At 49.2% G+C, this 13,624-nt stretch overlaps 1 protein-coding gene across 1 annotated transcript; it reads left to right on the forward strand.

The window, feature by feature from the left end:
* Positions 1-510: 510 nt before the first annotated feature.
* Positions 511-13,424, forward strand: ddb1 (damage specific DNA binding protein 1). The gene is made up of 27 exons (XM_089135235.1): positions 511-710; positions 1,546-1,694; positions 1,828-1,944; positions 2,044-2,265; positions 2,418-2,532; positions 2,892-2,989; positions 3,076-3,234; positions 3,639-3,722; positions 3,814-3,930; positions 5,153-5,255; positions 5,581-5,656; positions 5,754-5,862; positions 5,955-6,133; positions 6,562-6,725; positions 7,365-7,472; positions 7,691-7,898; positions 7,976-8,071; positions 8,364-8,475; positions 9,858-9,981; positions 10,051-10,215; positions 10,441-10,535; positions 10,609-10,779; positions 10,869-10,978; positions 11,058-11,227; positions 12,319-12,421; positions 12,527-12,650; positions 12,884-13,424. Exons 1-27 carry the CDS (start codon positions 650-652, stop codon positions 12,965-12,967), a joined length of 3,423 nt encoding a protein of 1,140 aa, XP_088991361.1. The 5' UTR covers positions 511-649; the 3' UTR covers positions 12,968-13,424.
* The last annotated feature ends 200 nt before the right edge of the window (positions 13,425-13,624 follow it).

Here is a 13,624-nt window from a genome sequence, read left to right on the forward strand (position 1 = left end):
TCCTCAGTCTTCATATAATCATAAAATAAAGTTACATGGAAGCTTTACAAATTATAATGACAAATATTTTGAGACATCTTCACATAGAGAATAAATTTTGTTACTGGAGTCTTTCAGAAGTTTCAAAGAAACAAAGTATTCCCTCAGTTCAATTTTAAACACTATTATGGATGGATTTTTATTTTGCCATTTGCATTTATGAATATGGTATTTACCCATAATTGTTATAATATTGTAAATTCTAAAGAGTTCCTTCGGAAGGTTTTCGTTACCAAACAGAATTTGCTCTAACTTCAATTGTAAAATTCTCTCCATTTTTATTTCTAGCCAATTCATGACATCTTGCCAGAATCCTCTTATCACTGGACAAGAGAAGAATAAATGTGACAATCGAGTTTGTAGCAGATTGTTTGTTTCATATATCCTCTGCGGTGGCACTGCAGTGTTTCTTCCGGGCCACTGGAGGCGTTGTCGAACAGACTTACTGCAGTGTTTCTTCCGGGCCGCTGGAGGCGCAGTCGCACAGACTCACCGACGACTCTGAGCTTCTGCTGCTAATCTGAGCTCTTCAGCGGATTCATGCGACATATCTCGCTATAAACACCGTTTCTCTTCATTTCTGGCTGTTCGTGTGTTTAAAGTGAGCGCCATGTCCTACAACTACGTGGTCACCGCGCAGAAACCCACGGCAGTGAACGCCTGCGTCACGGGTGAGTGTGTGTTGATCTCCCGCGCGCCAATGCGCGTGCACCAGGCCTCAGAAAATACACACTGATCAACGGAATTGATTGCTTTAGTTCAGATCTGACACTGTTATCATCACCTGTTTATTAATGAAATGCACTCGTTGTGTCTAAATTTGTAAATATGAAAAATGTTCATCTCTGCTGCGCGTGTGACTGTCTGACTGACGATCATATTTACTGCTTTTAAAAACATCCCCGTGTTTCACATTAGTTAGTCATCACTGCAGATTAAATGTGTTTTACTGTAATCATCACTGCAGATTAAATGTGTTTTACTGTAATCATCACTGCAGATTCACGAGTCTCGAGCTCATGCTGCTGACAGAGGCACTTATGGTTGGATGATTATTAGTTCCGGTGGTGCTTGTTGGCTGGTTATTTAGGCTGGTTATATGTTGTCTTCTGACTGCAGGGTTAGGGTTAGTTAAGGCTGGTTATATGTTGTCCTCTGTCTGCAGGGTTAGTTGAGTATTGTTAGTTAGGCTGGTTAGTTGAGACTGGTAAGTTGAGGTTTATTACGTTGTCCTCTGACTGCAATAGTAGTTAAGGCTGGTTATATATTGTCCTCTGACTGCAGGGTTAGTTAGGCTGGTTAGTTAAGGCTTGTTATATATTGTCCTCTGACTGCTGGTTAGTTAGGCTGGTTAGTTAAGGCTGGTTATATGTTGTCCTCTGACTGCTGGTTAGTTAGGCTGGTTAGTTAAGGGTGGTGAGATGTGGACTTTTGTGACCTCAGCGTTAGGGTTAGTTGGGGCTGGTTGTATGTTGACTGATGTTGCTGTATATGTTGTGATTGCAGGCCACTTCACGTCGGCGGAGGACCTGAACCTGCTGATCGCCAAGAACACGCGTCTGGAGATCTACGTGGTGACGGCGGAGGGTCTGCGGCCCGTGAAGGAGGTCGGCATGTACGGCAAGATCGCGGTGATGGAACTCTTCAGACCCAAGGTGTGCAGAAGCGGAAACACTGATGATCTCTGTGCTTCACTGGCTGTGGTCTGAGGCCAGTGTTCTCCAGCTCGTGTGCAGACGTGTGTTTCTGTATAAATCGTTCACATCTGTGTGTTGTGTTTGTGTGAAGGGAGAGAGCAAAGATCTTCTGTTCATTCTGACTGCGAAGTACAATGCCTGTATCCTGGAGTACAAGCAGAGCGGAGATAGCATCGACATAATCACCCGCGCACACGGCAACGTGCAGGTACCACACACACACACACACACACACACACACACACCCCGGAGCAGACATTCCATCAGCCTGACACACACACACTCTAACACACACCTGTTTACCCAGGACCGCATCGGCCGCCCGTCGGAGACCGGGATCATCGGGATCGTGGACCCGGAGTGCCGCATGATCGGCTTGCGTCTGTACGACGGGCTGTTCAAGGTGATTCCTCTCGACCGCGAGAACCGAGAGCTCAAGGCCTTCAACATCCGGCTCGAGGAACTGCAGGTCATCGACGTCCAGTTCCTGTACGCCTGCCCCGCGCCCACCGTCTGCTTCATATACCAGGTGTGTGTGTGTGTGTGTGTGTGGAGCCCCGCGCCCACCGTCTGCTTCATATACCAGGTGTGTGTGTGTGTGTGTGGAGCCCCGCGCCCACCGTCTGCTTCATATACTGTGTGTGTGTTCATGCTCATCGTGTGTGTGTGTGTGTGTCCCAGGACCCTCAGGGCCGGCACGTGAAGACGTATGAGGTGTCTCTGCGAGAGAAGGAGTTCAACAAGGGCCCCTGGAAGCAGGAGAACGTAGAGGCAGAGGCTTCGATGGTCATCCCAGGTGAGATGCTAACTAGTGCTTGATTAGCTTCTCCAGCGCTGAGGAAATGTCTTCGGTTCCCTGGCGTAACCACGGTTCCCTAGCATGACATTGGTTCCCCAGTGTCGGTTCCCTTTCAGTTGATCCTCCAGAACGCGAGCGGTGGGTTAGCCCGCTGCTCTGACGCAGGGTTAGCCTGGAGGGGGCGTTCACCCAAAAGTAATAATTCTGTAGGTTTGAAATCTTACCTTTTTAAAACGTGTTCTTAACAAACTGTAAATGATCTGTGGTGAACTACTAATCTGTCATACTTATTCATATCTAATAATCGTCTGTGTGTTTTGAACACTGTATCTAAAGTGTGTGTGTGTGTGTTTCAGTGCCTGAGCCGTTTGGCGGCGCTATAATCATCGGACAGGAGTCCATCACGTATCACAACGGGGACAAATACTTCGCCATCGCTCCTCCCACCATCAAGGTTTGACCATCTCTGTGTGTTTCAGGCTGTGGTGTGTGTGTGTGTGTGTGTGTGGTGTAAACCGTATGTTATGTGTGAACCCACAGCAGAGCACCATCGTGTGCCATAACCGTGTGGACCCGAACGGATCCCGGTTCCTGCTGGGCGATATGGAGGGCCGGCTGTTCATGCTGTTGCTGGAGAAGGAGGAGCTGATGGACGGAGCAGTGGTGCTCAAAGACCTGCGGGTGGAGCTTCTGGGAGAGGTGACACACACACTCTCACACACACACACACGCACACTCTCACACACACACACACATGCTTCTGGCAGAGGTTTCTGTAAACTGTCAGTGATGACTCTCCTCATGTTGTTCTCCATAAGACTGTCGTCTGTTTAAATGTCTTGATGCTGGGAGTTTCAGTTTATCCTTTATTTTAACTTCTTTTGCCTATCTTAGATTTAGTAACCATAGATTTAGTAGTGTGTAATTCGTCAAAACTAGGCTACGCTGTAACATTCGCACAGATGGTGGCATGGTGCAAAAACGCATTCCTCTATTATATTGCATGCGTCCATTATTGTTATTTGATGTGCGGTCAGTGTGTGTGCGCAGATACACACGTGACAGTACCTTCTTCAGCACGTGTGTGTGTGTGTGTGTTCTAGACCTCGATCGCAGAGTGCCTGACGTATCTGGATAACGGTGTGGTGTTCGTGGGATCCAGACTGGGAGATTCTCAGCTAGTGAAGGTCGGTGATCTTGCAGAGGAGTTATTGTTCTGTGATAATGGCGTGTTCTCTAAGGCCAGCGCTTTGTCTGTGTGTGTGTGTGTGTGCGCAGCTGAATGTGGACAGTAACGACCAGGGTTCATATGTGGCAGTGATGGAGACCTTCACTAACCTGGGCCCCATAGTGGACATGTGTGTGGTGGACCTGGAGAGGCAAGGCCAGGGTCAGGTGAGTTCACCACACCATCATCATCACCACACCGTCATCACCACACCATTATCACCACACCATTATCACCACACCGTCATCACCACACCGTCATCACCACACCATCACCATCATACCATCATCACCACACCGTCATTGCCATACCATCATCACCACACCATCATCACCACACCATCACCACCACACCGTCACCACCACCACACCGTCACCACCACCACACCGTCATTGCCATACCATCATCACCACACCATCACCACCACACCATCACCACCACACCGTCACCACCACCACACCGTCATTGCCATACCATCATCACCACACACCATCATCACCACACACCATCATCACCACACCATCATCACCACACCATCACCACCACACCGTCATTGCCATACCATCATCACCACACCACCGTCATCGCCATACCATCATCACCACACCGTCACCACCACACACCATCATCACCACACCGTCATCACCACACCGTCATCACCACCACACCGTCATCACCACCACACCGTCATCACCACACCACCGTCATTGCCATACCATCATCACCACACACCATCATCACCACACCATCACCACCACACCGTCATTGCCATACCATCATCACCACACCACCGTCATCGCCATACCATCATCACCACACCGTCACCACCACACACCATCATCACCACACCGCCACCACACCGTCACCACCACCACACCGTCATCACCACCACACCGTCATCACCACACCACCGTCATCGCCATACCATCATCACCACGCCGTCACCACACCGTCATCACCACCACACCGTCACCACCACACCACCGTCATCGCCATACCATCATCACCACGCCGTCACCACCACCATACCGTCACCACACTGTCATCACCACCACACCGTCACCACACCGTCATCACCACCACACCGTCATCACCACCACACCGTCACCACACCGTCATCACCACGCCGTCATCACCACGCCGTCACCACCACACCGTCATCACCACCATCACGTCATCACCACACCATCACCACACCGTCATCACATCATCATAAATCATTTAAATCATGGAGGTGTGACGGACGGGTTTCTCGGCTTCCATCTCTGTGAGGCTGAAAAGGATCACCTGATTCTCTTACACTGATCACATGTCAGTCATGTTTGCCCTTTGATTAGTAAAGCAGTGTTTCATCAGCTAGGGTGTGTGTGTGTGTGTGTGTTCCTGCAGTTAGTGACGTGCTCCGGAGCATTTAAGGAAGGTTCTCTGAGGATTATCCGTAACGGTATCGGGATCCATGAGCACGCCAGTATCGACCTGCCCGGGATCAAAGGTCAGATCTCCGCTGTCGATTTCCACTGCTAATAATCACAATATGTCTCTATTCTTCCGTTCTTTTTTTCTGCTGTATGTGTTGATGTTTGAGACGTGTAACGTGTTGATTTAAGGGAACAGAAACTGCATGGTCATATTTCTATATCAGTTTCAAAAATGATTGGGACTTTCAGTGTCCGACTCTGCTCGGGGCGGCTCTTCCTCAGTCTGCACCCATGTTTGCATCTGGGCAGGTTCATCTTGAATCAACATTGTGTAGCATTTTTGTGAACCCTTGCTTTACTGTGTGTGTGTGTGTGTGTGTGTGTGTGTGTGTGTGTCAGGACTGTGGCCGCTGCGCTCCGAGTCGAGCAGAAACACTGATGACATGCTGGTTCTGTCTTTCGTTGGTCAGACCAGGTGAGTGGAGTTCACTTCGGTCCAGAGCTGAACTACACATCGCATGCTAATCACTGCTGTGTGTGTGTGTGTGTGTGTGTGTGTGTGTGTGTGTCAGGGTGCTGATGCTCAGCGGAGAGGAGGTGGAGGAGACGGAGCTGCCGGGGTTTGTGGATAATCAGCAGACGTTCTTCTGTGGGAATGTAGCGCATCAGCAGCTCATACAGGTGCGCTCTCACACACACACACACACACACACACCTGCAGCACTCAGGACGGGTGGCGTTTGCAGCCTGTGTTGACGTGTGTGTGTGTTTAGATCACTTCGGGCTCCGTCCGCCTGGTCACTCAGGACAGCAAGGCTCTGGCGAGCGAGTGGAAGGAGCCGCAGGGCAGGAACATCAGCGTGGCGTCGTGCAACAACACACAGGTGGTGCTCGCGGTCGGCCGAGTGCTGTATCACCTGCAGATCCTCAGCGGAGAGCTCAAGCAGATCAGGTGCACACACACACACACACACACGCCGGATCACCTGCAGATCCTCAGCGGAGAGCTCAAGCAGATCAGGTGCACACACACGAGATGGTCCTCACTGCGGAACATGAAATCCACGGGGAGGAGTCGGATCCAGATCCAACTCCTCCCACCTTACATACACCTAAACCTAACCAACTCCGCCCCCTAATCCCTAAACCCAACCCTAATCCTACCCATCTCCACCCCTTGGATCGTGATCCGACTCCTCCCCGTGGATCTCATGTTCTGCATTGAGGTGCTACTGACACACACACACACACGCCGGATCACCTGCAGATCCTCACCGGAGAGCTGAAGCAGATCAGGTTAAATTTTAATGCTAAACTCTGAGCATGCCAGTGTTGTAATGTGTGTGTGTGTGTGTGTGTGTGTGTGTGTGTGTCCTGCAGCTCCACGGAGATGGAGCACGAGGTGGCGTGTCTGGACATCACTCCTCTGGGCGAGAGCGCAGGAGAATCCAGCATCTGTGCCGTGGGACTGTGGACCGACATCTCGGCCCGCCTGCTGAAGCTGCCCTGCTTCAGTCCACTGCACAAAGAGATGCTGGGCGGAGGTGTGTGTGTGTGTGTGTGTGTGTGTGTGATGCTGGGCAGAGGTGTGTGTGTTTGAAATCATAACTAATGGTGCGTGTGGCTGTGCGTATAGAAAACGTGCAAGTCCTGATTTACGTGTAAATTGATGAAGACAAAACCCGTCCAAATTATACATGGGTGTAGGAATGTAGAAGTGGGCGGGACCAAAGATGTGATGATGTAGAAGTGGGCGGGACCAAAGATGTGATGATGTAGAAGTGGGCGGGACCAAAGATGTGATGATGTAGAAGTGGGCGGGACCAAAGATGTGATGATGCAGAAGTGGGCGGGACCAAAGATGTGATGATGTAGAAGTGGGCGGGACCAAAGCTGTGATGATGTGGAAGTGGGCGGGACCAAAGCTGTGATGATGTAGAAGTGGGCGTCGATCTCATTCTGCAGAGGTGTCTCTAGTCGCACTATTATTAACTCATAATGTGATCAAATCTGGAAGGAGTCGTTTTCTGAGCTTGGTTTCAATAAAAGCTGTTTTTGGACTAACGATGAAGTTTTGAGCTCTAAAACGAGATGCTTTTACAGTTCAATGACCTCTTACGTGTCAAAAGATAAAAAAAAACATTATTTCTCAGTTCACGTGTGTGTGTGTGTGTGTCCCGCAGAGATCATCCCTCGCTCCATCCTCATGACCACGTTCGAGGGCAGTCACTATCTGCTGTGTGCACTGGGGGACGGGGCGCTCTTCTACTTCGGCCTGGACATTCAGACAGGTTACACACACACACACACACACACACACACACACACACACACACACACACGTTCACTGCTAACAACCAGTGTCTTACTTTCCTAACACGTCTCCATGTTTTCGTCCCTAAGCAGGGTTTTAGACCGTGTATTGTAATATAATATTTCTGTGACGCCAGAAATGTTGATACTGCTGACCTGTCTGATCTGAAAGGGTTGACGTGTGCTGTGTGTGCAGGGGTGTTGAGTGAGCGCAAGAAGGTGACGCTGGGCACTCAGCCGACGGTTCTGCGCACGTTCCGCTCGCTCTCCACGTCTAACGTGTTCGCCTGCTCCGACAGACCCACCGTCATCTACTCCAGCAACCACAAGCTGGTGTTCTCCAACGTCAACCTGAAGGAGGTGAACTACATGTGCCCTCTGAACTCCGAGGGCTACCCCGACAGGTACAGCGGCCGCTCTCGCTCGCGCCCTGAGCTGCTGCGTGTTGCAGGATCACATGTTTGCTCTCTTCCTCCTTCAGCTTGGCTCTGGCCAATAACAGCACTCTGACCATCGGCACCATCGACGAGATCCAGAAGCTGCACATCCGGACCGTGCCGCTCTACGAGTCGCCCAAGTGAGTGTGTGGACGCGTCATATCAATGATGAATGGCTCATTTTTTTATTTCATAAAGTCAGATTACTATTTAGTAAATGAATCCGTATCACTTTATTTCACTGTTACAGAGTAATTATAGATTTAAACACTGAGTAATATAAAGTATCGACATGTACTTCCTGTTGTTTACTGTAGTGAGTGACGGTAAGCTGTGAGGAGGACGCTGTAGTTAGGGTTAGGGTACAGCACCTGTGGTGTGTGTGTGTGTGTGTGTGTGTGTCATGGTCATGCTAATGTGTGTGGCTCGCAGGCGGATCTGCTATCAGGAAGTGTCTCAGTGTTTCGGAGTTCTGTCCAGTAGAGTAGAGATGCAGGACGCCAGTGGAACGACGGCAGCGGTGCGGCCCAGCGCCAGCACACAGGTCAGTGAGTGAGTGTGTGTGTGTGTGTGAGGGCGGTGAAATAAACTAAAGAGACAGTGTGTCATTTAAAAAAAATATAGAGAATGTTTAAATGCTAACATCAGCTTACGAGAGAAACGGAGGCGGAGTTAGTGTTGCGATCGGAGGTTTGTCCACCTTCAGCGATCTGAGCGTGTGCTGCTGACACAAAGTCATTTTTAGGCCGGAGACACACTGGCTGTGCGGCGGGAGTGCGGCGTGTGTGTGGCGTGAGTGCGGCGGGAGTGTGGCGTGGCGTTTTCTGTGTCTTTGCACACCTGAAGCGTGTCTGACGCGGCGCTGCTGCTGCTAGGGGACACAGAGGGACAGTCCACATTTGGATTAGCGGTGTGTTGCTCTTGCCTTTACGACAACAATTTCAACCGTTATCACACATCTTCCTAATCTGAAAAATAGGGAAGTGTGCTGTCTGTTTATTTAATAACATTTACACATTTTGTGTCGCTTTAAAGAGCCTATACAGGTCCTTCTCCAAAAATTAGCATATTGTGATAAAGTTCATTATTTTTATCGTATCGGACCTGTATTTAGCCTGATGGTGGACCGTCACTGAGGCCCAGAACGGTTTTTCTTCATGTAATAATCACATTGTTTAGAGCATAAGAAGCAATGGAGAAAATGGGGGAACATTTTTTAAAAAGATATTTTATTCAAATGTTATGCGATGACCTCTGTCGTGGACACCAGCACTCGATCGTTTAAAAAATAAAAATCACATGAAATAATGGCAGTATTTGAAAATCGATAATTATTATTATTTGTTTAAATTACATTCATAGCTGAATTTGTCAACCTAGACTTTCAAACATCAAAATGTAAATTATTAATATGTATTCGTGTACAAAATGACACATAAACATCGTTTCCTATTGTTTTTTGCCTGGAAACGCTTGCGTGTCGCGTGAAAAATCGGCGTTGGTTCTAACTCTAGCATGCACGCGTGTTCACGCAGACCGTGTGCCGGCTCTAATCTGTTAACATGGGAGCCGCGCAGCCAGTGTGTCTCCGGCCTTATACTCGACGCGTCCGTCCGCACGAGCGCGGCAAAGATGACGGTTGGGTGCCAAGACCTCATTCCGCTTGGCTGTGTGCAGCTGTTTTATAACAGCGCGCGGCGCCCCATCCGAGGACGAATCTGCCGAATCTGCCCGAGCTCGTACGTCTCACAATCACAGCGGAAAAATACCGGATACTTTACGGGAAAATACTAAAACGGGAAGACGGCGGGAAAAGAGCTAAAATACGTAAGAAACCCAGGAAAATCAGGAGGGTTGACCGCTATGGTGTGTGTGTGTGTGTGTGTGTGTGTGTGTGTGTGTGTGTGTGTGTGTGTGTGTGCGCAGGCTCTCTCCAGCAGTGTGAGCTCCAGTAAGCTGTTTCCCAGCAGCACATCGCCTCACGAGACGTCGTTCGGGGAGGAGGTGGAGGTCCACAGTCTGCTGGTGGTGGATCAGCACACGTTCGAGGGTAAGAGAGTGTGTGTGTGTGTGTGCGTGTGTGTGTGTGTGTGCGCGGTCTAACGCTCCTCTCCCGCAGTGCTGCATGCGCATCAGTTCCTGCAGAACGAGTACGCGCTCAGCATGGTCTCCTGTAAGCTGGGTCGGGATCCGGCCGTCTACTTCATCATCGGCACAGCCATGGTGTATCCAGAGGAGGCGGAGCCTAAGCAGGGCCGCATCATCGTCTTCCACTACACCGACGGTAACGCCCATCGAAACGCCTTCATCATTCTCCACAGGGTTATTGTGGCTTATTCAATTATGGATGTGAAGTTTTACTGTAACATTTTAAAACACAACTAAAGTCCTGCAAAGAAAAAAAAGAAAAGGAAGTCAGAAATGGTGCATTCTGGGTCAGGAGTTTTCAAAGTGGGATCCACTGTGAGAAAAACAGTGTGTGTGTGTGTGTGTGTGTGTGTTCTCTCAGGTAAACTGCAGACGGTGGCAGAGAAGGAGGTCAAAGGTGCCGTGTACTCGATGGTGGAGTTCAACGGGAAACTGCTGGCCAGCATCAACAGCACCGTGAGTCCGGCCCCATCACGCTCTTCAGCGCATCTTTCCCGCCGCTAACGTGTGTGTGTGTGCGTGCGCGCAGGTGCGTCTGTACGAGTGGACGGCAGAGAAGGAGCTGCGCACGGAGTGTAACCACTACAATAACATCATGGCTCTGTATCTGAAGACGAAGGGCGACTTCATCCTGGTGGGCGACCTGATGCGCTCGGTGCTGCTGCTCGCCTACAAGCACATGGAGGGCAGCTTTGAGGAGGTGACCGCTGACGCACTGCATCATGGGGGTTCTGCTGCGGCTCGGGTCTGAAGGAAGCTTAGTTTCCTCTCGCTGTCGTCTTTCATTAGATTGCCCGTGATTTCAACCCGAACTGGATGAGTGCTGTCGAGATCCTGGACGACGACAACTTCCTCGGAGCCGAGAACGCGTTCAACCTGTTCGTCTGCCAGAAGGACAGGTAACGGAGGAGCACACCACCACGCATCAGTCATCTGACGAGGAAGCGTGCGAGGAACCGTGTGTGTGTGTGTTTTCAGTGCGGCGACCACAGACGAGGAGCGGCAGCATCTGCAGGAAGTGGGTCTGTTCCACCTGGGCGAGTTCGTGAACGTGTTTTCCCACGGTTCCCTGGTCCTGCAGAACCTGGGCGAGAGCTCCACCCCCACACAGGGCTCCGTGCTGTTCGGCACCGTCAACGGCATGATCGGTGAGCTGCTCACACACACACACACCTGTGACGTCATCGGTTCAGGGTCAGGTCACGTGTGGAGGGTCAGCTGCTGCCGGGTGAGTTGACCCCCGTTCACACTGCAGGTCGCCAGTGTCTGCGCTGGAGGGCGTTCCCACTACTGGTTTATTTATATAGCACATTTCATACACAGTGGCAATTCAAAGTGCTTTACATGGAAGAAATTAAAGTCAGAATAATTAAAACAGTTTAGAATAAAAAAAAATCATAATAATAAAAATAAAATACAGTGTCAAAAATAAAGTGAAGTACAGTAACAGTCGGACGAACAGTGGCACAGTGCTCATTCAGTAAATGCAATCAATATAAATAAAAACAGTTAAGAGTAAAAATAAAATAAAGTAATACCCCAATCTAAAATGGAAGAGATGGTGAGCTGGTTTACGGTCCGCCCGGGGACTTCTTATACTCTCAGCAGTAACTTACTTAGTAATGTTAGTAACGTTTGTGAGTGACATTCACGGATGTTGCTCTATGTTAGACAACAAATGCGTTTTATTGGCCGCTAGAAACAAATATTTTGTAAGGAAAAGTCTAAATATAAATGGAATCGGTCCATAAAATCATAATATTAAAGATGAACGAGAAACAGTGAGTCTCTTTGCCATCGCGGCTATTTAACTGCAGCAAACGGGCAAACACGGTCCATCTGGGTTCCCGAAACCATTCAGTCCCGCAGTCAGTACGGGGAACACCACTGTATGTACACGGAGATATATCATCCATTATAGGACCGTTTCTGACGGCTAATATGAGCTCCTCGATCAGACTCAGCACTGAAGAGTCACGCGCTCCTCTGACTAAACTCCTATTGGTTGTTGCTTGCGAAAATTGCTCTTCATTTGCATAAAGTTAAACTTTTCTCAACTTTGTTGTGTCGCTGGACACGCCCCTCCAGTCGCGAGCGCGCGTGTCGCCGCTCAGCATTGAAAATGAATGGTATCGTGTCGCTTGGTCGCGTGTAGTGTGAACAGGGCTTTACATGTCAGCATGTGGTGATCTCCATGATGCTGCTCGTGTCTGAGTTTGGATGATGGTCTGTGTTTGAGGTTTGGTGACGTCTCTGTCGGAGGGCTGGTATAGTTTACTGCTGGATCTGCAGAACCGACTCAACAAGGTCATCAAGAGTGTCGGCAAGATCGAGCACAGCTTATATCCTTTAACACAATCTCTGAGCTGCGTTATCACGCGTGTGTGTGTGTGTTTGCTGAATTGACTCTTTGGCTTGAACTGTGTTGAGTCCTTGACTAGCGCCACCTGGAGGTCGTTCCACACCGAGCGCAAGACGGAGCAGGCCACAGGCTTCATCGACGGGGATCTGATCGAGAGCTTCCTGGATCTGGGCCGGGCTAAGATGCAGGAGGTGGTCAGCACTCTTCAGGTGAGCATCACGAGCTGTTCGGTGCTCGATCCGCACGCACTGATGACATCATCATCGCCCCCCTTCTGATGAGTGTGTGAGCTCGTCATGGGCTCGTCATTCGCAGTGAAGAAAGATGTTCATTAGCTGTCAGTTTGGGTTTAATGTAGCGACAAACAAAAGACCCAGAATAACACACACCTGAGACGCACATGTGACGAGTGATTATGTGTGTGTGTGTGTGTGTGTGGCAGATCGACGACGGCAGTGGAATGAAGCGTGAAGCCACGGTGGACGAGGTCATCAAGATCGTGGAGGAGCTGACGCGGATCCACTAGCCAATCACAGCGTCTCAGACCTGTACATAGCTATACATAAATCAGAGAGTGTGTGTGTGTGTATGTGTGTGCTTCATTTATGTAGAATGAATTGAGTCCCTCACAGCCTCATGTTCTCGCAGCGTTCGTCCTGTGAGCATCGGGAACCCTCGCTGTCCGATACTGATCGGCTTTAGTTTAGTGTTTGCCATTGTGATGTTTCTCTATTCGTTCATTTATTTTAATAAAGTTTCCTTTAGTACTTTGGGCCTGTTGCGTTTATGAAGTGTGTGTGTGGGGGGGCTTTTAATAAAAGCACATTGCAAAAAAAAAAAGAGTTCAGTCATAATATTATATGGTCTCTATCTGCTGAATGATGTAATATGTTGTATTGTGCAGAAAACCCAGACTCGGCCGGACTGTACATTAACCAGATTACATGCCCACTTCATACATAAATAAATGGACATGAAATATTGATTTGAGTGTGCATGATGTTATTATGATCTGCTCAGAGAGCGTGGCTGATACGAGACGCATGAAACTTGAACAGCAATGTAGGAAACCAAGAGTTTAGCATTATTAACTCCAGAAGGCTGACACTGACCAATCACAATCTGTCTAGGTGTGTCAAATTATAATGGATGCAATATAATAGATAAATGCGTTTGCACCATG

The sequence above is a fragment of the Pimephales promelas genome, chromosome 10, assembly GCF_988280905.1.
Source record: "Pimephales promelas chromosome 10, fPimPro1.hap1.1, whole genome shotgun sequence".
In the NCBI taxonomy this organism is placed as follows: Eukaryota; Metazoa; Chordata; class Actinopteri; order Cypriniformes; family Leuciscidae; genus Pimephales; species Pimephales promelas.

Bases quoted from the DNA above. Each gene is read 5' to 3' on its own strand.
- ddb1 (XM_089135235.1), top strand. From the start codon at position 650: ATGTCCTACAACTACGTGGTCACCGCGCAGAAACCCACGGCAGTGAAC. The intron at 6,726-7,364 runs GTGTGTGTGTGT...TGTGTCCCGCAG, and splicing joins CAAAGAGATGCTGGGCGGAG to AGATCATCCCTCGCTCCATC. The intron at 8,072-8,363 runs GTGAGTGTGTGG...TGTGGCTCGCAG, and splicing joins CCGCTCTACGAGTCGCCCAA to GCGGATCTGCTATCAGGAAG.